The sequence below is a fragment of the Pempheris klunzingeri genome, chromosome 3 (assembly GCF_042242105.1).
Source record: "Pempheris klunzingeri isolate RE-2024b chromosome 3, fPemKlu1.hap1, whole genome shotgun sequence".
Lineage (NCBI taxonomy): Eukaryota > Metazoa > Chordata > Actinopteri > Acropomatiformes > Pempheridae > Pempheris > Pempheris klunzingeri.
The window spans coordinates 1,729,717-1,757,339 of record NC_092014.1 but is presented as its reverse complement, the minus strand read 5'-3'; the positions used below and the strand labels follow the sequence as shown (position 1 = coordinate 1,757,339).

The 27,623-nt window shown below is 44.5% G+C and overlaps 4 protein-coding genes across 4 annotated transcripts; all 4 read right to left on the bottom strand.

Annotated features, from left to right (window-relative positions):
* Positions 1 to 625: 625 nt before the first annotated feature.
* On the bottom strand, positions 626 to 2,416 carry LOC139225629 (E3 ubiquitin-protein ligase TRIM39-like). The gene has a single exon (XM_070856424.1). The coding sequence runs from the start codon at positions 2,331 to 2,333 to the stop codon at positions 693 to 695; it is 1,641 nt and encodes a 546-aa protein (XP_070712525.1). The 5' UTR covers positions 2,334 to 2,416; the 3' UTR covers positions 626 to 692.
* A 5,040-nt stretch (positions 2,417 to 7,456) lies between these two features.
* On the bottom strand, positions 7,457 to 9,737 carry LOC139198584 (E3 ubiquitin-protein ligase TRIM21-like). Its single transcript, XM_070827476.1, has one exon. It carries the CDS (start codon positions 9,729 to 9,731, stop codon positions 8,082 to 8,084), a length of 1,650 nt encoding a protein of 549 aa, XP_070683577.1. The 5' UTR covers positions 9,732 to 9,737; the 3' UTR covers positions 7,457 to 8,081.
* Positions 9,738 to 14,874: 5,137 nt separating this feature from the next.
* LOC139198861 (E3 ubiquitin-protein ligase TRIM39-like) lies at positions 14,875 to 18,264 on the bottom strand. The gene is made up of 2 exons (XM_070827828.1): positions 18,168 to 18,264; positions 14,875 to 17,151 (listed from the first exon to the last, which is right to left on the bottom strand). The coding sequence occupies exon 2, from the start codon at positions 17,147 to 17,149 to the stop codon at positions 15,500 to 15,502; it is 1,650 nt and encodes a 549-aa protein (XP_070683929.1). The 5' UTR covers positions 17,150 to 17,151; positions 18,168 to 18,264; the 3' UTR covers positions 14,875 to 15,499.
* Positions 18,265 to 22,700: 4,436 nt separating this feature from the next.
* Positions 22,701 to 24,954, bottom strand: LOC139198935 (E3 ubiquitin-protein ligase TRIM21-like). The gene has a single exon (XM_070827924.1). It carries the CDS (start codon positions 24,946 to 24,948, stop codon positions 23,299 to 23,301), a length of 1,650 nt encoding a protein of 549 aa, XP_070684025.1. The 5' UTR covers positions 24,949 to 24,954; the 3' UTR covers positions 22,701 to 23,298.
* Positions 24,955 to 27,623: the final 2,669 nt, after the last annotated feature.

Genomic DNA, 27,623 nt, shown 5'->3' with positions numbered 1-27,623 from the left:
CAGCAGGAAGCACACGGTCGGGCTGAAGGCAAACGGTTAAAACCCTGAAGATTTCCACAGAATCAAAGTCCAATTTTCAAACTATTTATTGATGATTGGCAGAAACAGCTCTTTAATATCTTTAAATCCAGTAAGTACCTCTCTCCATTGTTGGTGGTGACAAACAACAGGCTTTTCTGTTCTCTTCTCATTCAGGCCTCGTGTTCAACATCTGCTTCATTTTACAATCACACATTTACAGATTATTCACCATGAACCACAAATTATTCACAAACCACATAAAAACTGACCAAAGCCACCAGTAATTCACCAAACCACTTTTCACATCACATAGAAAATTCTGCATCAGTTCTATTAATGACTTTGTCCATTAAGTTTTTGTAGCCGTCATAACAAAGACAAGCTGTTCTCTGTAGACACTGCAGGTTTGTAATGGACCGAACTGTTGACGACACAGTGAAATATTCAGCAGCATGTTTTCTGTGGCTGCACATCAAATAGAAGAACAGTAATAAAACAGAAACAAATGACCCAAAAATCAGCAAACTGACATGTTTCCTCTGTGATGGATCCATATAAATCAATCACCAAAGCAGACAGATTCTGTATGAAATCAGATATTTAGTTGACACTATAAATGTTCATTCACTCTCTTAAATGCAGGAAATCATCACATGAAATAAGAGAAGTCATCAGTCTACTGCGTGTACAGGAGAGATGATCAGAGGGGCAGAGTTTTTGCCTCCATCATTAAGACACGGACCGAAGTAGGGGAAGAGTTTCTCAGTGAAGGAGCAGCTGGTGAAGGAGTAGATGAGAGCTGCAGCATCTACGTCATAAAAGGAGACCAGACCGTCCTCATAGTCCACAAACACCCCCACCTTCTGAGGCTGAGACCTCAGAGAGAGACGGTTACTAGCAGCTTTGTACTCATTCCCATTCCTCAAACATACAGTCCAGTTACCATCCTCAGGGATCAGTCTGATTCTCTCTTTCCTGCTGATCGACTCTCTGGCCACTCCTAAATCCCATTTAGTCTTTTCTTTAACCTGAACCTCAAAGTAGAATCTGCCTGAAGAGAAACTCTGCTCTCCTAAGACAATGTTACACTTAGAAAACCTCTCTGGATTGTCTGGGAGATTCTTCCACACATCACCAACACTCACTTGTTTCCCATCATCAGACAGGATGAGGTTAGGATATGCTGTATCAGGATCAAGAGTCACATCCACTGCAAACTTCTGGACCCTCCTCAGCTCAGCTTTGATCAGCTTCTTCATCTCTTTACTGAGATCCTCCTCCAGCTGAGCCACAGCTCTCCTCACAGTCCCCTCATAGGACGGTGGAGGGACGCTGACCTCTGTCCAGTCCCTGGTGGCTGGAGGCTGGTTGGTGTTGAGGGTCTGGACACTCTGGAGGAGATGGAGGTGGTCTTCAGAGCGTGAGAGCTTCTCCACCTCAGTCCTCCTCTTCATCAGCTCAGAGATTTCCTGTTCCAGCTCTCTGATGAAAGCTTGGGCCTGTTTTTCTGCTCTTTCCTGCTTCTCTTTGATGGTGTTGATGAGCTCTGCCTGGCCTCTCTCAACACGCTCCTTCAGAGAAGTGAAGACCTGAACACCTTCTGCTATCGCTCTGTCTGCATCTTCCTGACTGAGGTCAGCTGACCGTTTGATCTCCTCAATCTTCAGTCGTCTCTTCTGGATCATCTGCTGGATTTCAGCCTCTGTCTTCCCCAGCTCGGCCTTCTGTCCTTCATATTCTTCTTTCAGAGGAACAAACTTATGTCCTATGTGGTCTAAAACAGAGCAGAGCACGCAGACACACGTCTGGTCGGTCTTACAGAACAGCTCCAGAGGTTTATCGTGCTTCGTACACATCCTGCTGTCCAGGTTCTCCACAGGGTCGATCAGCTGGTGTCTTTTCAGACGTGAAGCTGTCAGATGAGGCTCCAGGTGAGTCTCACAGTAGGAGAGCAGACACACCAGGCAGGACTTCAGGGCCTTCAGTTTGGTTCCAGCACAGACGTCACAGGGAACTTCTCCTGGTTTGGACACTTGTTGCTCTGAGCTGCTGCTGCTGGCGTCCTGTTGAGCTGACTGTCTGAACTGAGAGACCATCTCAGAGAGCAAAGTGTTGACACACAAATCAGGTCTTGTGGTAAAAGCCTTGTTACACAAGGGACACAGAAACCGGTCGTTAGTGTTCCAGTGTTCAGTGATGCAGGTTTTGCAGAAGTTGTGTCCACATGGTGTGCTGACGGGATCAGTGAGCACATCCAGACAGATGGAGCACAGAAACTGATCTTCAGATCTCAGATAGTTTGCAGCAGCCATGTCTGCACACAGTGGGAAAGAAAAGGAAGAACAGTGTAGTCAATAAACTCGCAACATGGTACCAGTGGAAAACATGACAATAGTTAATACATGAATAATAATAACATCCCCCGGCAGTCTGAGCCTACAGCAGCATCACTAGAGGCTGGTCCAAGGCCTGAACCAGCCCTAAACTATAGGCTTCATCACTAAGTGGAGGTTTTATCCCACTCTGAAATGTAGAAGTGTTTGACCCCCAAACCCAAACTGGAAGCAGATTCCACAGGAGAGGAGCCTGATAGCTGAAAGCTCTGGCTCCATCACTACTTCAGAGGACTTTAGGAGCCACCAGTCGGCTGCAGTCTGGGAGCTCAGAGCTCCAGTGGGGTAGTACGGTACCATGAGCTCTTTAAGATATGATGGAGCCTACAGGCGTCAGCGGGCTAACTTTCCTGATCTTCACAGGTCTTTTAGACAACAACTGGCTGAAGGAGCCTTTAAGTTCCTTGAAAAAAGATTCCTGGGACTAAATGTTTCAGGTACTTTGGGTGCAAAGTGATGATATTAGTCAGTCGTGTTCAGTTTCATCTATGTGACATCACTGTTTTGGCCGACGCCCAGGATCCTCACTGTTCCCTGAATACCTGATGAGAAACATGTTCCATTTCCTCTTGGTGCTTCACATTAAAAGCCTCCTGCTGGCTCTCTGCTGGAAAGCCTTTATTGTGAAGCAGTAGAGGAAACAGGAAGCAGTATGGCTGCATGTAGTGATCAGTAAACAGTAATGACAGCAGGAAAGTGAGAGTGAAACTAAACTCCAAACCACAGAGAATCAGTTTAAAGTCCCTAAAGTCCTGAGAGCTGACACACAGAGGCTGTTTAAAGCTGTTAAAGTGGTCGCTGGACAAACAGCCGTAGTTCTACTTTAACCAACGTCACAAGTGTGAAATGAGAAAAGAGGAACTTCCTGCTGAGCGGAGCTGAAGCTTTGTGTTGATCCTGGTGGTTGAAGCTGTAAATGTGATCATCTGTACTCACCAGTGTTTGGCAGAGGCTCTGCTGTGTTGTTGAGGAGACCTGATGAAGTCAGTCTGGATTTTCTTCAGACAGAAACACAGACGTGTCTCCACGGCTGCCTGGCTGCCACTCTGACTGACTTTACTTTCAGTTCTGCAGTGTGATGTTGAAGCTCTGCTCCTCCTCTGTTTCCTCCCTCTGATTTACACAGTTGGTGGGAAACTCCCCAGTCTTCTCTGTTAATATGGAGCAAAGGTGGTTCTGCACCCAACAGGTGGAGGAGGGAGGTTTTACTGTAGCTGGCGTCTCCTCCTGCAGAGACTGGTGTGAGGCTGTTGGTCGGGTCCTCGGCCATCATGAGTGATGATCCTGAACATGACGGACGGTGTGTTCGCTCACATGTACCAGGAGTGTTTGGTGCTCGGCGTGGCAGCAGTACGCTCACTTTGGTACACACCAGTTTTTGTTGGATGACTCTTCCAGAGAGACCAGACAACACTATTTGTTGTTGTGTTGAAATTCGACCTGAAACAATGAGGTCGACTTTCAGCAAACAGAACTTGAATTATTGTCGTTATCCGTCTTGTTGCCGGTGTAACCAGGGTTGAAATCACTGTTTAGCCCAGTGTGTGTTTTTCCCATTCTTTTGAATGTACCATGTCACATGACAGTCACATGACTTCAAACTCCCAATCACTTGTCTCCGAGGCACTATATAAGCTGCCCTGACCTCATTTCCCTTTTGGTTGTGTGGGAGAGAGGCCAGGGGACAACAGCTGCAGGTCAGGTTTCCAAACAATTTCATACCTTAATTCAAATATCATGCAGTTTCCTGGTTTAAATCATGTTGTTTGTAACCAACCATTTAGAACCAGACCATTGCATGTGTGTTGGGGCCTGTTATCTTGTGTGCCGTGAGACTGAACTGCTGAACTGGTGAGTTTTGAATTGTCAATTAAATGTGATGATGGATGACGGCCTGTTAGCATTAGCTACAATGTTAGCGTATAGGCTAATGCTAACATAAGGGTCTAGTAACTTGTCGACACTTACAGGGCTGATTTTGGATACCAATGTATCATGTTAATATGCTAACATGCTAACACAAGATTGTAAATGCATGTCTGATTGTGGTGTAATTTATACTATTATATGGTGAGACATGCTATGTTAGCGTAGCATTGATTAGCTTTGTCTTTGAGTTTTCTAAATGGATTGTTTGGTCCATGCAGGCCAGGTGCCCTGCCTTGGCACCAACTCCAAGATGGCGAGCTAGGAAACAAGGCCAGGAGCCTGAAGAGAACTTGTTGCAGTCAGTTTCACCTGCCAGCCTGCCTACTATCCCACCTTCTCGATCCGAGCATTTCACCACATTCATATTTCTGGATTATATGCATTTCTCCATCATTACTCCTCAAACCCAAAAAACTCTAAGCTCGTTCATTTGATCATGTGTTTTGATCAGGGAGTTAGACCTGGGTGACTGCACTGTGACTCATGTTAAGCAATTATTGGCCAATTATAAATGTGCATTTTGAATGGTTGAATGCTAAACCAGTTATTCAGGAATTGCAGGATTGTAAATGTTATGATTTTTGGTTTTGTTTTGTGCACTTTATGGTTCAATATATTTTCCATATTCAACTGCAAATACTGTCATCGTCTTTATTTACTGCACATCCCTGCCCTCCAGTAGCCGTATTTAGTTTCTTCTGATATTCTAGCCATTTCAAACCCCATTTGTGGTCTCATTATAATTATCCTTGTATTCATTTAATACATGTTACACCTACAAGAGGAAGCACTGCAGAAAACTACGGATGAAAACAGGAAACGGCTCCTTTATTCCCAGTTTTAACAGGACTTTAAACTGTCTGTACTGGTGAAATCATTTCATCATCCCAATGAGTGCTTCTTAACTCTTGGACTTTCTTTCTGTGCTCATTACCTTTATTGTCGTTCTGATTGTTTCGGTTTCAGACGGCTTTTTGCTCTGTGATGTGTGACGCCACAATTGTGAAGTCACAATTATGATAATGTATTTTGTGTTTGTAAGTAGTAGCAACATGCTTTTAAGGTGTCCACAGTAGGCAATGCATTTGTTTTGTTACAGGGAATTAACATGTCGTTCCCGCCTTTGGCCAGCAGGAGGCAGCGGGGCACTTTGTGTTGTGTGTTTGCAGCAGTCGCTTTGTGGCTTTTGCGGCATCACGGTCTGTGTTTACTTTGTGAACATATCGATTGATGTTTGAGTTGGGTTGTCTGTAAAGAGAATGGTAGCAGAATTTATGTATATATAACGTAATGAATATCTGTTACTGGCCATCAGCATATTAGCACAAAATGGCGCTGTGGTAAATGCTCATCCTGCATCGCGCCATTCAGTTGGTTATCGTTGGGCTCCTGTACATTTGGTTTGATGTGTAAATATTCGGAAAATATTTTATGATGCTGTTGTATATGTAAATATTGTTAAAATATGGTAAGAAAATGGTTGTTACATTTAATAAAAACCGCAAAGCCATTTCCACTGTTAGCAGTAGCATGCTAAGAGCTATTGGATGCTCACACAACGAAACCTGTGACTGGAACAGGAATGGTAATGATATTCATGGTTAGGATACAACCTGCAAGGATACAAACATTGTTATTGTTTATTAAGATTTGGTGAATTAAAATATAAATTGTAATTCAGTAAGAACACTGAACAACATGTAATTAGGAGTTTGATTTTAATAGCTGGTCTGTGAATGAGTTATAAAGAGAAGGTTTATTGTTGTAATCGCAAATGAGAATAAATTGGATTCTGCTGAGCGAGGCTGAACAAGCGGAAGCAAAGTTGCCCTGTCTCAGTCATTTGTTCTGTTTGCAGAATCGATAATCTGTTTACTTGGTACCAGCCGGTACCTGTAACAGATGTTTCCTCTTGTTAGAAGCAACAGAAGTTATAAAGTGTCAAAGACCAAAGAGTCAATCTTCCAAATAGGCACCGGGAGAGTTCAGAGTTCAGCACAGTGGAGGTTTATTGTCCACAACAAAGCCCAAACAAACAGTTCTGACTAAACAATGCACAGGTTCCATCTTTTATAACCCAAAACCAGCATCTGCCTGCCCCCTAGCATCTTTCCCCACCCAATGAAATTATACCACCTTTGATGAGGAGGAGTTTGTCCCTCTGAACTCCACTTGACCTGATCACTTTGTCCGACCTTGTGAGCTTCCACTGAGCAGCTATTATTTTGTCTTTATCCTACAGCACCATCTGCTGACACTATTAGGTTCCAGCTCCTCCTCAACACTTTTTAAACAATACTTTCACGTCAATTTACACCTTTAAGGTTCTGGTTTCCTCTTTCTGCATTTTTTAAGTGTTAAAGAATCCTATATTTAAATCAGAGTATAAAATGTGATATTTGGTTGCATTGTTTCATGCTTATTGATTGGTTACATCTTCTATTATCTTGGTTATTTGATCAACACTCCTGTCATACTAACCATCGTGTATCAGTTCCTACCACATCTTAATCAATACTTTATATTTACATCATGTGATATCTCAGTATTTGATACCACAGATGTTTCCTCTTGTTAGAAGCAATAAAAAGCCAGTTATAAAGTGAAAACGTCAGTCTGCCAAAACATCTCAACTCAAGGGCCACTTGTTGTCTTCTTCCAGAGTTTTTGACCGTGTCACATGGTCTTCAGTTGTCACAGAACTGTAGGTGTTCAAACTTTCCCCTTTTCTGAGCATTTTCAGGAGTTTGAAGGTGAATGAAGTGTTTGTGATGAGTGAGGTGTTATGTTACAATTTAGGACAGAAAGGATGAGTTCATGTGTGAGTTTATTGTGAGAAGCTGGGAAGAGGAGCAGTCTGGTCGGCCGCCCTCCCCCGTCAGTCATGTGACCCTCATCATATCAGTCCCGGTCTCTCCTGTACTCACCCCAAAACCTGCCAGGAAGATGAGCGAGTTCAGGCTGCACCAATGAAATGATTCACATGCAGGACGACGTGTGGATTTTACTGAACATGTGAAGAAGGTAAAAGTCATTTTAGTCAAACAGCAGGAAGCACACGGTCGGGCTGAAGGCAAACGGTTAAAACCCTGAAGATTTCCACAGAATCAAAGCCCATTTTTCAAACTATTTATTGATGATTGGCAGAAACAGCTCTTTAATGTCTTTTAAATCCAGTAATTACCTCTCTCCATTGTTGGTGGTGACAAACAACAGGCTTTTCTGTTCTCTTCTCATTCAGGCCTCGTGTTCAACATCTGCTTCATTGTACAATCACACATTTACAGATTATTCACCATGAACCACAAATTATTCACAAACCACATAAAAACTGACCAAAGCCACCAGTAATTCACCAAACAACTTTTCACATCACATAGAAAATTCTGCATCAGTTCTGTTAATGACTTTGTCCATTAAGTTTTTGTAGCCGTCATAACAAAGACAAGCTGTTCTCTGTAGACACTGCAGGTTTGTAATGGACCGAACTGTTGACGACACAGTGAAATATTCAGCAGCATGTTTTCTGTGGCTGCACATCAAATAGAAGAACAGTAATAAAACAGAAACAAATGACCCAAAAATCAGCAAACTGACGTGTTTCCTCTGTGATGGATCCATATAAATCAATCACCAAAGAAAACAGATTCTGTTTGAAATCAGATATTTAGTTGACACTATAAATGTTCATTCGCTCTCTTAAATGCAGTAAATCATCACATGAAATAAGAGAAGTCATCAGTTTACTGCGTGTACAGGAGAGATGATCAGAGGGGCAGAGTTTTTGCCTCTATTATTATTACCCGGACAGAAGTAGGGGAAGAGTTTCTCAGTGAAGGAGCAGCTGGTGAAGGAGTAGATGAGAGCTGCAGCATCTACGTCATAAAAGGAGACCAGACCGTCCTCATAGTCCACAAACACCCCCACCTTCTGAGGCTGAGACCTCAGAGAGAGAAGGACTGGAGGGTTCTCAAGAGCTTTGTACTCATTCCCATTCCTCAACCATACAGTCCAGCAACCATCCTCAGGGCTCAGTATGATGTTCTCTTTCCTGCTGATCGACTCTCTGGCCACTCCTAAATCCCAATCAGTTTTTCCTTTAACCTGAACCTCAAAGTAGAATCTGCCTGAAGAGAAACTCTGCTCTCCTAAGACAATGATACACTTAGAAAACCTCTCTGGATTGTCTGGGAGTTTCTTCCTCACATCACTAACACTCACTTGTTTCCCATCATCAGACAGGATGAGTTTAGGATGTGCTGTATCAGGATCAAGGTTCACATCCACTTCAAACTTCTGGACCCTCCTCAGCTCAGCTTTGATCAACTCCTTCATCTCTTTACTGAGATCCTGCTCCAGCTGAGCCACAGCTCTCCTCACAGTCCCCTCATAGGACGGTGGAGGGACGCTGACCTCTGTCCAGTCCCTGGTGGCTGGAGGCTGGTTGGTGTTGAGGGTCTGGACACTCTGGAGGAGATGGAGGTGGTCTTCAGAGCGTGAGAGCTTCTCCACCTCAGTCCTCCTCTTCATCAGCTCAGAGATTTCCTGTTCCAGCTCTCTGATGAAAGCTTGGGCCTGTTTTTCTGCTCTTTCCTGCTTCTCTTTGATGGTGTTGATGAGCTCTGCCTGGCCTCTCTCAACACGCTCCTTCAGAGAAGTGAAGACCTGAACACCTTCTGCTATCACTCTGTCTGCATCTTCCTGACTGAGGTCAGCTGACCGTTTGATCTCCTCAATCTTCAGTCGTCTCTTCTGGATCATCTGCTGGATTTCAGCCTCTGTCTTCCCCAGCTCGGCCTTCTGTCCTTCATATTCTTCTTTCAGAGGAACAAACTTATGTCCTATGTGGTCTAAAACAGAGCAGAGCATGCAGACACACGTCTGGTCGGTCTTACAGAACAGCTCCAGAGGTTTATCGTGCTTCGTACACATCCTGCTGTCCAGGTTCTCCACAGGGTCGATCAGCTGGTGTCTTTTCAGACGTGAAGCTGTCAGATGAGGCTCCAGGTGAGTCTCACAGTAGGAGACCAGACACACCAGGCAGGACTTCAGGGCCTTCAGTTTGGTTCCAGCGCAGACGTCACAGGGAACTTCTCCTGGTTTGGACACTTGTTGCTCTGAGCTGCTGCTGCTGGCGTCCTGTTGAGCTGACTGTCTGAACTGAGAGACCATCTCAGAGAGCAAAGTGTTGACACACAAATCAGGTCTTGTGGTAAAAGCCTTGTTACACAAGGGACACAGAAACCGGTCGTTAGTGTTCCAGTGTTCAGTGATGCAGGTTTTGCAGAAGTTGTGTCCACATGGTGTGCTGACGGGATCAGTGAGCACATCCAGACAGATGGAGCACAGAAACTGATCTTCAGATCTCAGATAGTTTGCAGCAGCCATGTCTGCACACAGTGGGAAAGAAAAGGAAAAACAGTGTAGTCAATAAACTAGCAACATGGTACCAGTGGAAAACATGACAATAGTTAATACATGAATAATAATAACATCCCCCGGCAGTCTGAGCCTACAGCAGCATCACTAGAGGCTGGTCCAAGGCCTGAACCAGCCCTAAACTATAGGCTTTATCACTAAGTGGAGGTTTTTGACCCTCTCTGAAATGTAGAGGTGTTTGACCCCCAAACCCAAACTGGAAGCAGATTCCACAGGAGAGGAGCCTGATAGCTGAAAGCTCTGGCTCCATCACTACTTCAGAGGACTTTAGGAGCCACCAGTCGGCTGCAGTCTGGGAGCTCAGAGCTCCAGTGGGGTAGTACGGTACCATGAGCTCTTTAAGATATGATGGAGCCTACAGGCGTCAGCGGGCTAACTTTCCTGATCTTCACAGGTCTTTTAGACAACAACTGGCTGAAGGAGCCTTTAAGTTCCTTGAAAAAAGATTCCTGGGACTAAATGTTTCAGGTACTTTGGGTGCAAAGTGATGATATTAGTCAGTCGTGTTCAGTTTCATCGATGTGACATCACTGTTTTGGCCGACGCCCAGGATCCTCACTGTTCCCTGAATACCTGATGAGAAACATGTTCCATTTCCTCTTGGTGCTTCACATTAAAAGCCTCCTGCTGGCTCTCTGCTGGAAAGCCTTTATTGTGAAGCAGTAGAGGAAACAGGAAGCAGTATGGCTGCATGAAGTGATCAGTAAACAGTAATGACAGCAGGAAAGTGAGAGTGAAACTAAACTCCAAACCACAGAGAATCAGTTTAAAGTCCCTAAAGTCCTGAGAGCTGACACACAGAGGCTGTTTAAAGCTGTTAAAGTGGTCGCTGGACAAACAGCCGTAGTTCTACTTTAACCAACGTCACAAGTGTGAAATGAGAAAAGAGGAACTTCCTGCTGAGCGGAGCTGAAGCTTTGTGTTGATCCTGGTGGTTGAAGCTGTAAATGTGATCATCTGTACTCACCAGTGTTTGGCAGAGGCTCTGCTGTGTTGTTGAGGAGACCTGATGAAGTCAGTCTGGATTTTCTTCAGACAGAAACACAGACGTGTCTCCACGGCTGCCTGGCTGCCACTCTGACTGACTTTACTTTCAGTTCTGCAGTGTGACGTTGAAGCTCTGCTCCTCCTCTGGTTCCTCCCCCTGATTTACACAGTTGGTGGGAAACTCCCCAGTCTTCTCTGTTAATGTGGAACAAAGGTGGTTCTGTACCCAACAGTTGGAGGAGGGAGGTTTTACTGTAACTGGCGTCTCCTCCTGCAGAGACTGGTGTGAGGCTGTTGGTCGGGTCCTCGGCCATCATGAGTGATGATCCTGAACATGACGGACGGTGTGTTCGCTCACATGTACCAGGAGTGTTTGGTGCTCGGCGTGGCAGCAGTACGCTCACTTTGGTACACACCAGTTTTTGTTGGATGACTCTTCCAGAGAGACCAGACAACACTATTTGTTGTTGTGTTGAAATTCAACCTGAAACAATGAGGTCGACTTTCAGCAAACAGAACTTGAATTATTGTCGTTATCCGTCTTGTTGCCGGTGTAACCAGGGTTGAAATCACTGTTTAGCCCAGTGTGTGTTTTTCCCATTCTTTTGAATGTACCATGTCACATGACAGTCACATGACTTCAAACTCCCAATCACTTGTCTCCGAGGCACTATATAAGCTGCCCTGACCTCATTTCCCTTTTGGTTGTGTGGGAGAGAGGCCAGGGGACAACAGCTACAGGTCAGGTTTCCAAACAATTTCATACCTTAATTCAAATATCATGCAGTTTCCTGGTTTAAATCATGTTGTTTGTAACCAACCATTTAGAACCAGACCATTGCATGTGTGTTGGGGCCTGTTATCTTGTGTGGCGTGAGACTGAACTGCTGAACTGGTGACTTTTGAATTGTCAATTAAATGTGATGATGGATGACGGCCTGTTAGCATTAGCTACAATGTTAGCGTATAGGCTAATGCTAACATAAGGGTCTAGTAACTTGTCGACACTTGCAGGGCTGATTTTGGATACCAATGTATCATGTTAATATGCTAACATGCTAACACAAGATTGTAAATGCATGTCTGATTGTGGTGTAATTTATACTATTATATGGTGAGACATGCTATGTTAGCGTAGCATTCATTAGCTTTGTCTTTGAGTTTCTAAATGGATTGTTTGGTCCATGCAGGCCAGGTGCCCTGCCTTGGCACCAACTCCAAGATGGCGAGCTAGGAAACAAGGCCAGGAGCCTGAAGAGAACTTGTTGCAGTCAGTTTCGCCTGCCAGCCTGCCTACTATCCCACCTTCTCGATCCGAGCATTTCACCACATTCATATTTCTGGATTATATGCATTTCTCCATCATTACTCCTCAAACCCAAAAAACTCTAAGCTCGTTCATTTGATCATGTGTTTTGATCAGGGAGTTAGACCTGGGTGACTGCACTGTGACTCATGTTAAGCAATTATTGGCCAATTATAAATGTGCATTTTGAATGGTTGAATGCTAAACCAGTTATTCAGGAATTGCAGGATTGTAAATATTATGATTTTTGATTTTGTTTTGTGCACTTTATGGTTCAATATATTTTCCATATTCAACTGCAAATACTGTCATCGTCTTTATTTACTGCACATCCCTGCCCTCCAGTAGCCGTATTTAGTTTCTTCTGATATTCTAGCCATTTGTGGTCTCATTATAATTATCCTTGTATTCATTTAATACATGTTACACCTACAAGAGGAAGCACTGCAGAAAACTACGGATGAAAACAGGAAACTGCTCCTTTATTCCCAGTTTTAACAGGACTTTAAACTGTCTGTACTGGTGAAATCATTTCATCATCCCAATGAGTGCTTCTTAACTCTTGGACTTTCTTTCTGTGCTCATTACCTTTATTGTCGTTCTGATTGTTTCGGTTTCAGACGGCTTTTTGCTCTGTGATGTGTGACGCCACAATTGTGAAGTCACAATTATGATGATGTATTTTGTGTTTGTAAGTAGTAGCAACATGCTTTTAAGGTGTCCACAGTAGGCAATGCATTTGTTTTGTTACAGGGAATTAACATGTCGTTCCCGCCTTTGGCCAGCAGGAGGCAGCGGGGCACTTTGTGTTGTGTGTTTGCAGCAGTCGCTTTGTGGCTTTTGCGGCATCACGGTCTGTTGTGTTTACTTTGTGAACATATCGATTGATGTTTGAGTTGGGTTGTCTGTAAAGAGAATGGTAGCAGAATTTATGTATATATAACGTAATGAATATCTGTTACTGGCCATCAGCATATTAGCACAAAATGGCGCTGTGGTAAATGCTCATCCTGCATCGCGCCATTCAGTTGGTTATCGTTGGGCTCCTGTACATTTGGTTTGATGTGTAAATATTCAGAAAATATTTTATGATGCTGTTGTATATGTAAATATTGTTAAAATATGGTAAGAAAATGGTTGTTACATTTAATAAAAACCGCAAAGCCATTTCCACTGTTAGCAGTAGCATGCTAAGAGCTATTGGATGCTCACACAACGAAACCTGTGACTGGAACAGGAATGGTAATGATATTCATGGTTAGGATACAACCTGCAAGGATCCAAACATTGTTATTGTTTATTAAGATTTGGTGAATTAAAATATAAATTGTAATTCAGTAAGAACACTGAACAACATGTAATTAGGAGTTTGATTTTAATAGCTGGTCTGTGAATGAGTTATAAAGAGAAGGTTTATTGTTGTAATCGCAAATGAGAATAAATTGGATTCTGCTGAGCGAGGCTGAACAAGCGGAAGCAAAGTTGCCCTGTCTCAGTCATTTGTTCTGTTTGCAGAATCGATAATCTGTTTACTTGGTACCAGCCGGTACCTGTAACAGATGTTTCCTCTTGTTAGAAGCAACAGAAGTTATAAAGTGTCAAAGACCAAAGAGTCAATCTTCCAAATAGGCACCGGGAGAGTTCAGAGTTCAGCACAGTGGAGGTTTATTGTCCACAACAAAGCCCAAACAAACAGTTCTGACTAAACAATGCACAGGTTCCATCTTTTATAACCCAAAACCAGCATCTGCCTGCCCCCTAGCATCTTTCCCCACCCAATGAAATTATACCACCTTTGATGAGGAGGAGTTTGTCCCTCTGAACTCCACTTGACCTGATCACTTTGTCCGACCTTGTGAGCTTCCACTGAGCAGCTATTATTTTGTCTTTATCCTACAGCACCATCTGCTGACACTATTAGGTTCCAGCTCCTCCTCAACACTTTTTAAACAATACTTTCACGTCAATTTACACCTTTAAGGTTCTGGTTTCCTCTTTCTGCAATTTTTAAATGTTAAGTGTTAAAAAATCCTATATTTAAATCAGAGTATAAAATGTGATATCTGGTTGCATTGTTTCATGCTTATTGATTGGTTACATCTTCTACTACCTTGGTTATTTGATCAACACTCCTGTCATACTAACCATCGTGTATCAGTTCCTACCACATCTTAATCAATACTTTATATTTACATCATGTGATATCTCAGTATTTGATACCACAGATGTTTCCTCTTGTTATAAAGTGAAACCAGAGTGTGCCGTTGGAAAACATCATTTTGTTTAGTTTGAAAACGTCAGTCTGCCAAAAACTCTCAACTCAAGGGCTACTTGTTGTCTTCTTCCAGAGTTTTTGACCGTGTCACATGGTCTTCAGTTGTCACAGAACTGTAGGTGTTCAAACTTTCCCCTTTTCTGAGCATTTTCAGGAGTTTGAAGGTGAATGAAGTGTTTGTGATGAGTGAGGTGTTATGTTACAGTTTAGGACAGAAAGGATGAGTTCATGTGTGAGTTTATTGTGAGAAGCTGGGAAGAGGAGCAGTCTGGTCGGCCGCCCTCCCCCGTCAGTCATGTGACCCTCATCATATCAGTCCCGGTCTCTCCTGTACTCACCCCAAAACCTGCCAGGGAGATGAGCGAGTTCAGGCTGCACCAATGAAATGATTCACATGCAGGACGACGTGTGGATTTTACTGAACATGTGAAGAAGGTAAAAGTCATTTTAGTCAAACAGCAGGAAGCACACGGTCGGGCTGAAGGCAAACGGTTAAAACCCTGAAGATTTCCACAGAATCAAAGCCCATTTTTCAAACTATTTATTGATGATTGGCAGAAACAGCTCTTTAATGTCTTTTAAATCCAGTAATTACCTCTCTCCATTGTTGGTGGTGACAAACAACAGGCTTTTCTGTTCTCTTCTCATTCAGGCCTCGTGTTCAACATCTGCTTCATTGTACAATCACACATTTACAGATTATTCACCATGAACCACAAATTATTCACAAACCACATAAAAACTGACCAAAGCCACCAGTAATTCACCAAACAACTTTTCACATCACATAGAAAATTCTGCATCAGTTCTATTAATGACTTTGTCCATTAAGTGTTTGTAGCCGTCATAACAAAGACAAGCTGTTCTCTGTAGACACTGCAGGTTTGTAATGGACCGAACTGTTGACGACACAGTGAAATATTCAGCAGCATGTTTTCTGTGGCTGCACATCAAATAGAAGAACAGTAATAAAACAGAAACAAATGACCCAAAAATCAGCAAACTGACGTGTTTCCTCTGTGATGGATCCATATAAATCAATCACCAAAGCAAACAGATTCTGTTTGAAATCAGATATTTAGTTGACACTATAAATGTTCATTCGCTCTCTTAAATGCAGTAAATCATCACATGAAATAAGAGAAGTCATCAGTCTACTGCGTGTACAGGAGAGATGATCAGAGGGGCAGAGTTTTTGCCTTCATCATTACGACACGGATTGAAGTAGGGGAAGAGTTTCTCAGTGAAGGAGCAGCCGGTGAAGGAGTAGATGAGAGCTGCAGCATCTACGTCATAAAAGGAGACCAGACCGTCCTCATAGTCCACAAACACCCCCACCTTCTGAGGCTGAGACCTCAGAGAGAGAAGGACTGGAGGGTTCTCAAGAGCTTTGTACTCATTCCCATTCCTCAACCATACAGTCCAGCAACCATCCTCAGGGCTCAGTGTGATGTTCTCTTTCCTGTTGATCGACTCTCTGGCCACTCCTAAAGTCCATTCAGTTTTTCCTTTAACCTGAACCTCAAAGTAGAATCTGCCTGAAGAGAAACTCTGCTCTCCTAAGACACAGGCAGACTTAGAAAACCTCTCTGGATTGTCTGGGAGTTTCTTCCTCACATCACCATGATTCACTTGTTTCCCATCATCAGACAGGATGAGTTCAGGATGTGCTGTATCAGGATCAAGAGTCACATCCACTGCAAACTTCTGGACCCTCCTCAGTTCAGCTTTGATCAGCTTCTTCATCTCTTTACTGAGATCCTCCTCCAGCTGAGCCACAGCTCTCCTCACTGTCCCCTCATAGGACGGTGGAGGGACGCTGACCTCTGTCCAGTCCCTGGTGGCTGGAGGCTGGTTGGTGTTGAGGGTCTGGACACTCTGGAGGAGATGGAGGTGGTCTTCAGAGCGTGAGAGCTGCTCCACCTCAGTCCTCCTCTTCATCAGCTCAGAGATTTCCTGTTCCAGCTCTCTGATGAAAGCTTGGGCCTGTTTTTCTGCTCTTTCCTGCTTCTCTTTGATGGTGTTGATGAGCTTTGCCTGGCCTCTCTCAACACGCTCCTTCAGAGAAGTGAAGACCTGAACACCTTCTGCTATCGCTCTGTCTGCATCTTCCTGACTGAGGTCAGCTGACCGTTTGATCTCCTCAATCTTCAGTCGTCTCTTCTGGATCATCTGCTGGATTTCAGCCTCTGTCTTCCCCAGCTCGGCCTTCTGTCCTTCATATTCTTCTTTCAGAGGAACAAACTTATGTCCTGTGTGGTCTAAAACAGAGCAGAGCATGCAGACACACGTCTGGTCGGTCTTACAGAACAGCTCCAGAGGTTTATCGTGCTTCGTACACATCCTGCTGTCCAGGTTCTCCACAGGGTCGATCAGCTGGTGTCTTTTCAGACGTGAAGCTGTCAGATGAGGCTCCAGGTGAGTCTCACAGTAGGAGAGCAGACACACCAGGCAGGACTTCAGGGCCTTCAGTTTGGTTCCAGCGCAGACGTCACAGGGAACTTCTCCTGGTTTGGACACTTGTTGCTCTGAGCTGCTGCTGCTGGCGTCCTGTTGAGCTGACTGTCTGAACTGAGAGACCATCTCAGAGAGCAAAGTGTTGACCCTCAAATCAGGTCTTGTGGTAAAAGCCTCTTTACACACTGGACACAGAAACCGGTCGTTAGTGTTCCAGTGTTCAGTGATGCAGGTTTTGCAGAAGTTGTGTCCACATGATGTGCTGACAGGATCAGTGAGCACATCCAGACAGATGGAGCACAGAAACTGATCTTCATACAGCAGACAACTGGCAGCAGCCATGTCTGCACACAGTGGGAAAGAAAAGGAAAAACACTGTAGTCAATAAACTAGCAACATGGTACCGGTGGAAAACATGACAATAGTTAATACATGAATAATAATAACATCCCCCGGCAGTCTGAGCCTACAGCAGCATCACTAGAGGCTGGTCCAAGGCCTGAACCAGCCCTAAACTATAGGCTTCATCACTAAGTGGAGGTTTTTGACCCTCTCTGAAATGTAGAGGTGTTTGACTCCCGAACCCAAACTGGAAGCAGATTCCACAGGAGAGGAGCCTGATAGCTGAAAGCTCTGGCTCCATCACTACTTCAGAGGACTTTAGGAGCCACCAGTCGGCTGCAGTCTGGGAGCTCAGAGCTCCAGTGGGGTAGTACGGTACCATGAGCTCTTTAAGATATGATGGAGCCTACAGGCGTCAGCGGGCTAACTTTCCTGATCTTCACAGGTCTTTTAGACAACAACTGGCTGAAGGAGCCTTTAAGTTCCTTGAAAAAAGATTCCTGGGACTAAATGTTTCAGGTACTTTGGGTGCAAAGTGATGATATTAGTCAGTCGTGTTCAGTTTCATCTATGTGACATCACTGTTTTGGCCGACGCCCAGGATCCTCACTGTTCCCTGAATACCTGATGAGAAACATGTTCCATTTCCTCTTGGTGCTTCACATTAAAAGCCTCCTGCTGGCTCTCTGCTGGAAAGCCTTTATTGTGAAGCAGTAGAGGAAACAGGAAGCAGTATGGCTGCATGTAGTGATCAGTAAACAGTAATGACAGCAGGAAAGTGAGAGTGAAACTAAACTCCAAACCACAGAGAATCAGTTTAAAGTCCCTAAAGTCCTGCGAGCTGACACACAGAGGCTGTTTAAAGCTGTTAAAGTGGTCGCTGGACAAACAGCCGTAGTTCTACTTTAACCAACGTCACAAGTGTGAAATGAGAAAAGAGGAACTTCCTGCTGAGCGGAGCTGAAGCTTTGTGTTGATCCTGGTGGTTGAAGCTGTAAATGTGATCATCTGTACTCACCAGTGTTTGGCAGAGGCTCTGCTGTGTTGTTGAGGAGACCTGATGAAGTCAGTCTGGATTTTCTTCAGACAGAAACACAGACGTGTCTCCACGGCTGCCTGGCTGCCACTCTGACTGACTTTACTTTCAGTTCTGCAGTGTGACGTTGAAGCTCTGCTCCTCCTCTGTTTCCTCCCTCTGATTTACACAGTTGGTGGGAAACTCCCCAGTCTTCTCTGTTAATATGGAGCTGTAGTATCTGGTGTGTGCATTTAAGAGTGGTATTTATGACAGTGTCCACTTGGTGTTTATGACGGTGCCTGTTTGGTGTCTGCTTATCTAAAGGAATCAGACCTTGGAAAGCATGACCTTGGCAGAAGTGACCTGAGCTTTACCTCCTTATCTGGGCACAGATGGTTGTAGGTTTTTATGGTACATTCCTTTACATTTTAACAAAGACATCAGATGTTGAGCTAGGTGGTCAAGAAGAGTATAAAAGGTGACCACAGAGTGGGCTCTAGAGGAGACGGGGACACAGGCAGCAGATTCGGCCGGGGGTTACACTGTCTGTTCCTACAATTGGCTGAACGTCTTCCCAGGCTTCCATGGTGCCTGTTAGACAACTGACCTTTTTGTAATAAACCTATTTTTATTCACTAAGTCGTTGTCAGCGGAAGTTTCCTTTCATCAACTGCACATCATCATCATCAGAGAAGATACGACAGAGCAAAGGTGGTTCTGCACCCAACAGGCGGAGGAGGGAGGTTTTACTGTAGCTGGCGTCTCCTCCTGCAGAGACTGGTGTGAGGCTGTTGGTCGGGTCCTCGGCCATCATGAGTGATGATCCTGAACATGACGGACGGTGTGTTCCCTCACATGTACCAGGAGTGTTTGGTGCTCGGCGTGGCAGCAGTACGCTCACTTTGGTACACACCAGTTTTTGTTGGATGACTCTTCCAGAGAGACCAGACAACACTATTTGTTGTTGTGTTGAAATTCAACCTGAAACAATGAGGTCGACTTTCAGCAAACAGAACTTGAATTATTGTCGTTATCCGTCTTGTTGCCGGTGTAACCAGGGTTGAAATCACTGTTTAGCCCAGTGTGTGTTTTTCCCATTCTTTTGAATGTACCATGTCACATGACAGTCACATGACTTCAAACTCCCAATCACTTGTCTCCGAGGCACTATATAAGCTGCCCTGACCTCATTTCCCTTTTGGTTGTGTGGGAGAGAGGCCAGGGGACAACAGCTGCAGGTCAGGTTTCCAAACAATTTCATACCTTAATTCAAATATCATGCAGTTTCCTGGTTTAAATCATGTTGTTTGTAACCAACCATTTAGAACCAGACCATTGCATGTGTGTTGGGGCCTGTTATCTTGTGTGCCGTGAGACTGAACTGCTGAACTGGTGAGTTTTGAATTGTCAATTAAATGTGATGATGGATGACGGCCTGTTAGCATTAGCTACAATGTTAGCGTATAGGCTAATGCTAACATAAGGGTCTAGTAACTTGTCGACACTTACAGGGCTGATTTTGGATACCAATGTATCATGTTAATATGCTAACATGCTAACACAAGATTGTAAATGCATGTCTGATTGTGGTGTAATTTATACTATTATATGGTGAGACATGCTATGTTAGCGTAGCATTCATTAGCTTTGTCTTTGAGGTTCTAAATGGATTGTTTGGTCCATGCAGGCCAGGTGCCCTGCCTTGGCACCAACTCCAAGATGGCGAGCTAGGAAACAAGGCCAGGAGCCTGAAGAGAACTTGTTGCAGTCAGTTTCACTTGCCAGCCTGCCTACTATCCCACCTTCTCGATCCGAGCATTTCACCACATTCATATTTCTGGATTATATGCATTTCTCCATCATTACTCCTCAAACCCAAAAAACTCTAAGCTCGTTCATTTGATCATGTGTTTTGATCAGGGAGTTAGACCTGGGTGACTGCACTGTGACTCATGTTAAGCAATTATTGGCCAATTATAAATGTGCATTTTGAATGGTTGAATGCTAAACCAGTTATTCAGGAATTGCAGGATTGTAAATATTATGATTTTTGGTTTTGTTTTGTGCACTTTATGGTTCAATATATTTTCCATATTCAACTGCAAATACTGTCATCGTCTTTATTTACTGCACATCCCTGCCCTCCAGTAGCCGCATTTAGTTTCTTCTGATATTCTAGCCATTTCAAACCCCATTTGTGGTCTCATTATAATTATCCTTGTATTCATTTAATACATGTTACACCTACAAGAGGAAGCACTGCAGAAAACTACGGATGAAAACAGGAAACTGCTCCTTTATTCCCAGTTTTAACAGGACTTTAAACTGTCTGTACTGGTGAAATCATTTCATCATCCCAATGAGTGCTTCTTAACTCTTGGACTTTCTTTCTGTGCTCATTACCTTTATTGTCGTTCTGATTGTTTCGGTTTCAGACGGCTTTTTGCTCTGTGATGTGTGACGTCACAATTATGATAATGTATTTTGTGTTTGTAAGTAGTAGCAACATGCTTTTAAGGTGTCCACAGTAGGCAATGCATTTGTTTTGTTACAGGGAATTAACATGTCGTTCCCGCCTTTGGCCAGCAGGAGGCAGCGGGGCACTTTGTGTTGTGTGTTTGCAGCAGTCGCTTTGTGGCTTTTGCGGCATCCCGGTCTGTTGTGTTTACTTTGTGAACATATCGATTGATGTTTGAGTTGGGTTGTCTGTAAAGAGAATGGTAGCAGAATTTATGTATATATAACGTAATGAATATCTGTTACTGGCCATCAGCATATTAGCACAAAATGGCGCTGTGGTAAATGCTCATCCTGCATCGCGCCATTCAGTTGGTTATCGTTGGGCTCCTGTACATTTGGTTTGATGTGTAAATATTCGGAAAATATTTTATGATGCTGTTGTATATGTAAATATTGTTAAAATATGGTAAGAAAATGGCTGTTACATTTAATAAAAACCGCAAAGCCATTTCCACTGTTAGCAGTAGCATGCTAAGAGCTATTGGATGCTCACACAACGAAACCTGTGACTGGAACAGGAATGGTAATGATATTCATGGTTAGGATACAACCTGCAAGGATACAAACATTGTTATTGTTTATTAAGATTTGGTGAATTAAAATATAAATTGTAATTCAGTAAGAACACTGAACAACATGTAATTAGGAGTTTGATTTTAATAGCTGGTCTGTGAATGAGTTATAAAGAGAAGGTTTATTGTTGTAATCACAAATGAGAATAAATTGGATTCTGCTGAGCGAGGCTGAACAAGCGGAAGCAAAGTTGCCCTGTCTCAGTCATTTGTTCTGTTTGCAGAATCGATAATCTGTTTACTTGGTACCAGCCGGTACCTGTAACAGATGTTTCCTCTTGTTAGAAGCAACAGAAGTTATAAAGTGTCAAAGACCAAAGAGTCAATCTTCCAAATAGGCACTGGGAGAGTTCAGAGTTCAGCACAGTGGAGGTTTATTGTCCACAACAAAGCCCAAACAAACAGTTCTGACTAAACAATGCACAGGTTCCATCTTTTATAACCCAAAACCAGCATCTGCCTGCCCCCTAGCATCTTTCCCCACCCAATGAAATTATACCACCTTTGATGAGGAGGAGTTTGTCCCTCTGAACTCCACTTGACCTGATCACTTTGTCTGACCTTGTGAGCTTCCACTGAGCAGCTATTATTTTGTCTTTATCCTACAGCACCATCTGCTGACACTATTAGGTTCCAGCTCCTCCTCAACACTTTTTAAACAATACTTTCACGTCAATTTACACCTTTAAGGTTCTGGTTTCCTCTTTCTGCATTTTTTAAACAAAGTGTTAAAAAATCCTATATTTAAATCAGAGTATAAAATGTGATATTTGGTTGCATTGTTTCATGCTTATTGATTGGTTACATCTTCTACTACCTTGGTTATTTGATCAACACTCCTGTCATACTAACCATCGTGTATCAGTTCCTACCACATCTTAATCAATACTTTATATTTACATCATGTGATATCTCAGTATTTGATACCACAGATGTTTCCTCTTGTTAGAAGCAATAAAAAGCCAGTTATAAAGTGAAAACGTCAGTCTGCCAAAACATCTCAACTCAAGGGCCACTTGTTGTCTTCTTCCAGAGTTTTTGACCGTGTCACATGGTCTTCAGTTGTCACAGAACTGTAGGTGTTCAAACTTTCCCCTTTTCTGAGCATTTTCAGGAGTTTGAAGGTGAATGAAGTGTTTGTGATGAGTGAGGTGTTATGTTACAGTTTAGGACAGAAAGGATGAGTTCATGTGTGAGTTTATTGTGAGAAGCTGGGAAGAGGAGCAGTCTGGTCGGCCGCCCTCCCCCGTCAGTCATGTGACCCTCATCATATCCGTCCCGGCCGTCTCTCCCGTACTCATCCCAAAACCTGCCAGGGAGATGAGCGAGTTCAGGCTGCACCAATGAAATGATTCACAAGCAGGACGACGTGTGGATTTTACTGAACATGTGAAGAAGGTAAAAGTCATTTTAGTCAAACAGCAGGAAGCACACGGTCGGGCTGAAGGCAAACGGTTAAAACCCTGAAGATTTCCACAGAATCAAAGCCCATTTTTCAAACTATTTATTGATGATTGGCAGAAACAGCTCTTTAATGTCTTTAAATCCAGTAATTACCTCTCTCCATTGTACAATCACACATTTACAGATTATTCACCATGAACCACAAATTATTCACAAACCACATAAAAACTGACCAAAGCCACCAGTAATTCACCAAACCACTTTTCACATCACATAGAAAATTCTGCATCAGTTCTATTAATGACTTTGTCCATTAAGTTTTTGTAGCCGTCATAACAAAGACAAGCTGTTCTCTGTAGACACTGCAGGTATGTAATGGACCGAACTGTTGACGACACAGTGAAATATTCAGCAGCATGTTTTCTGTGGCTGCACATCAAATAGAAGAACAGTAATAAAACAGAAACAAATGACCCAAAAATCAGCAAACTGACGTGTTTCCTCTGTGATGGATCCATATAAATCAATCACCAAAGAAAACAGGTTCTGTATGAAATCAGATATTTAGTTGACACTATAAATGTTCATTCACTCTCTTAAATGCAGTAAATCATCACATGAAATAAGAGAAGTCATCAGTCTACTGCGTGTACAGGAGAGATGATCAGAGGGGCAGAGTTTTTGCCTCCATCATTATCTTCCGGACCGAAGTAGGGGAAGAGTTTCTCAGTGAAGGAGCAGCCGGTGAAGGAGTAGATGAGAGCTGCAGCATCTACGTCATAAAAGGAGACCAGACCGTCCTCATAGTCCACAAACACCCCCACCTTCTGAGGCTGAGACCTCAGAGAGAGACGGACTGAAGGGTTATCAAGAGCTTGGTACTCATTCCCATTCCTCAACCATACAGTCCAGTAACCATCCTCAGGGCTCAGTTTGATGTTCTCTTTCCTGCTGATCGACTCTCTGGCCACTCCTAAATCCCATTCAGTTTTTCCTTTAACCTGAACCTCAAAGTAGAATCTGCCTGAAGAGAAACTCTGCTCTCCTAAGACAATGATACACTTAGAAAACCTCTCTGGATTGTCTGGGAGTTTCTTCCTCACATCACTATCATACACTTGTTTCCCATCATCAGACAGGATGAGATAAGGATTTGCTGTATCAGGATCAAGAGTCACATCCACTGCAAACTGCTGGACCCTCCTCAGCTCAGCTTTAATCAGCTTCTTCATCTCTTTACTGAGATCCTCCTCCAGCTGAGCCACAGCTCTGCTCACAGTCCCCTCATAGGACGGTGGAGGGACGCTGAGCTCTGTCCAGTCCCTGGTGGCTGGAGGCTGGTTGGTGTTGAGGGTCTGGACACTCTGGAGGAGATGGAGGTGGTCTTCAGAGCGTGAGAGCTGCTCCACCTCAGTCCTCCTCTTCATCAGCTCAGAGATTTCCTGTTCCAGCTCTCTGATGAAAGCTTGGGCCTGTTTTTCTGCTCTTTCCTGCTTCTCTTTGATGGTGTTGATGAGCTCTGCCTGGCCTCTCTCAACACGCTCCTTCAGAGAAGTGAAGACCTGAACACCTTCTGCTATCTCTCTGTCTGCATCTTCCTGACTGAGGTCAGCTGACCGTTTGATCTCCTCAATCTTCAGTCGTCTCTTCTGGATCATCTGCTGGATTTCAGCCTCTGTCTTCCCCAGCTCGGCCTTCTGTCCTTCATATTCTTCTTTCAGAGGAACAAACTTATGTCCTATGTGGTCTAAAACAGGGCAGAGCATGCAGACACACGTCTGGTCGGTCTTACAGAACAGCTCCAGAGGTTTATCGTGCTTCGTACACATCCTGCTGTCCAGGTTCTCCACAGGGTCGATCAGCTGGTGTCTTTTCAGACGTGAAGCTGTCAGATGAGGCTCCAGGTGAGTCTCACAGTAGGAGACCAGACACACCAGGCAGGACTTCAGGGCCTTCAGTTTGGTTCCAGCGCAGACGTCACAGGGAACTTCTCCTGGTTTGGACACTTGTTGCTCTGAGCTGCTGCTGCTGGCGTCCTGTTGAGCTGACTGTCTGAACTGAGAGACCATCTCAGAGAGCAAAGTGTTGACCCTCAAATCAGGTCTTGTGGTAAAAGCCTCTTTACACACTGGACACAGAAACCGGTCGTTAGAGTTCCAGTGTTCAGTGATGCAGGTTTTGCAGAAGTTGTGTCCACATGATGTGGTGACGGGATCAGTGAGCACATCCAGACAGATGGAGCACAGAAACTGATCTTCAGATCTCAGATAGTTTGCAGCAGCCATGTCTGCACACAGTGGGAAAGAAAAGGAAAAACACTGTAGTCAATAAACTAAAAACATGGTACCAGTGGAAAACATGACAATAGTGAATACATGAATAATAATAACATCCCCCGGCAGTCTGAGCCTACAGCAGCATCACTAGAGGCTGGTCCAAGGCCTGAACCAGCCCTAAACTATAGGCTTTATCACTAAGTGGAGGTTTTTGACCCTCTCTGAAATGTAGAGGTGTTTGACCCCCAAACCCAAACTGGAAGCAGATTCCACAGGAGAGGAGCCTGATAGCTGAAAGCTCTGGCTCCATCACTACTTCAGAGGACTTTAGGAGCCACCAGTCGGCTGCAGTCTGGGAGCTCAGAGCTCCAGTGGGGTAGTACGGTACCATGAGCTCTTTAAGATATGATGGAGCCTACAGGCGTCAGCGGGCTAACTTTCCTGATCTTCACAGGTCTTTTAGACAACAACTGGCTGAAGGAGCCTTTAAGTTCCTTGAAAAAAGATTCCTGGGACTAAATGTTTCAGGTACTTTGGGTGCAAAGTGATGATATTAGTCAGTCGTGTTCAGTTTCATCTATGTGACATCACTGTTTTGGCCGACGCCCAGGATCCTCACTGTTCCCTGAATACCTGATGAGAAACATGTTCCATTTCCTCTTGGTGCTTCACATTAAAAGCCTCCTGCTGGCTCTCTGCTGGAAAGCCTTTATTGTGAAGCAGTAGAGGAAACAGGAAGCAGTATGGCTGCATGTAGTGATCAGTAAACAGTAATGACAGCAGGAAAGTGGAGGGAAACTAAACTCCAAACCACAGAGAATCAGTTTAAAGTCCCTAAAGTCCTGAGAGCTGACACACAGAGGCTGTTTAAAGCTGTTAAAGTGGTCGCTGGACAAACAGCCGTAGTTCTACTTTAACCAACGTCACAAGTGTGAAATGAGAAAAGAGGAACTTCCTGCTGAGCGGAGCTGAAGCTTTGTGTTGATCCTGGTGGTTGAAGCTGTAAATGTGATCATCTGTACTCACCAGTGTTTGGCAGAGGCTCTGCTGTGTTGTTGAGGAGACCTGATGAAGTCAGTCTGGATTTTCTTCAGACAGAAACACAGACGTGTCTCCACGGCTGCCTGGCTGCCACTCTGACTGACTTTACTTTCAGTTCTGCAGTGTGACGTTGAAGCTCTGCTCCTCCTCTGGTTCCTCCCCCTGATTTACACAGTTGGTGGGAAACTCCCCAGTCTTCTCTGTTAATATGGAACAAAGGTGGTTCTGCACCCAACAGGTGGAGGAGGGAGGTTTTACTGTAGCTGGCGTCTCCTCCTGCAGAGACTGGTGTGAGGCTGTTGGTCGGGTCCTCGGCCATCATGAGTGATGATCCTGAACATGACGGACGGTGTGTTCGCTCACATGTACCAGGAGTGTTTGGTCCTCGGCATGGCAGCAGTACACTCACTTTGGGCTCATCATCCCTCTGTTGTGGTCCATCTAGTGGTCGTTCTGGTTGGCAGCAGCAGTCGGTGGTCCACCTGTTGTTGTTGCTGCAGTGCAGCAGGGAGTCATGTACAAGTGGTCAGATATGAGGAGGCTGTCAGGCCTCCAGAAATGTGCCCTGCTGAAATGAAGGTACACACCAGTTTTTGTTGGATGAGTCTTCCAGAGAGACCAGACAACACTATTTGTTGTTGTGTTGCTTCCCCCGAGTCTTCAGACTCTGTGTTGATTGGGTTCAGGAGTTCCTCAAAGAGTTCTTTCCGCCGCCCAACAATATCCCCAGTCTGGGTCAGCGATTCTCCTCCCCGGCTGAATACAGCCTGAGCCAAGCCCCGCTTTCCCTTCCTGAGCCGCTGAATGGTTTGCCAAAAGTTCCTTGAGGCCACCCAAAAGTCCTTCTCCATAGCCTCCTCGAACTCAGTGACCACTGAAGCCGCCGACCTTCTGGATGCCTGATACCGATCTGCTGCTTCAGGAGACCCCTGAGCCAGCCAGGCCCAAAAGGCCTGCTTCTTCAGCTTGATGGACTCCGTCACCGCTGGCATCCAACAGCGGATTCTTGGTCCAGCACCGATGACTTTCTGGCCACAGCTCTCAGCAGCCACCTCTGCAATGGAGGCTTTGAACATGGCCCACTGGGATTCCATGTCCCCAACCTCCCCTGGGATGTAAGAGAAACTCTTCTGGAGGTGGGAGTTGAAGACCTCCAGGACAGGGGCCTCCACCAGACATTCCCAGCAAACCCTCACTACACTTTTGGGCCGACCAGGTCTGTCCGGCCGCCTCTCCCACCATCTGATCCATCCAGAGCCTCCAAGAAGGCCGGATACTCTGAACTGCTGTAAGGTTCATATGCACACACAACAATCAGCAACCCGTAGTCACATGGAGGCGGCCCTCTTGTTCACTGGGGAGAACTCCAACACTCAGCCGGGGACTCCCTCCTGAGTATCCCCACACCCGTCTGGCGCCTCTCACCCTGGGCAACTCTGGAAAAGGAGAGAGTCCAGCCCTTCTCCAGGAGTTTGGTTCCAGAGCCGACGCCCAACTATGTCTTAACTGGTAGGGCTCAGCCTCCCGCACCAGCTCCAACTCTTTCCTCAAAAGAGAGGTGATGTTCTGTGTCCCTACAGCCAGTCTACAATGCTGGGGGTCTGCATGCCAGGTACCCACAGGGTTGCAGTGCTACGGTATTC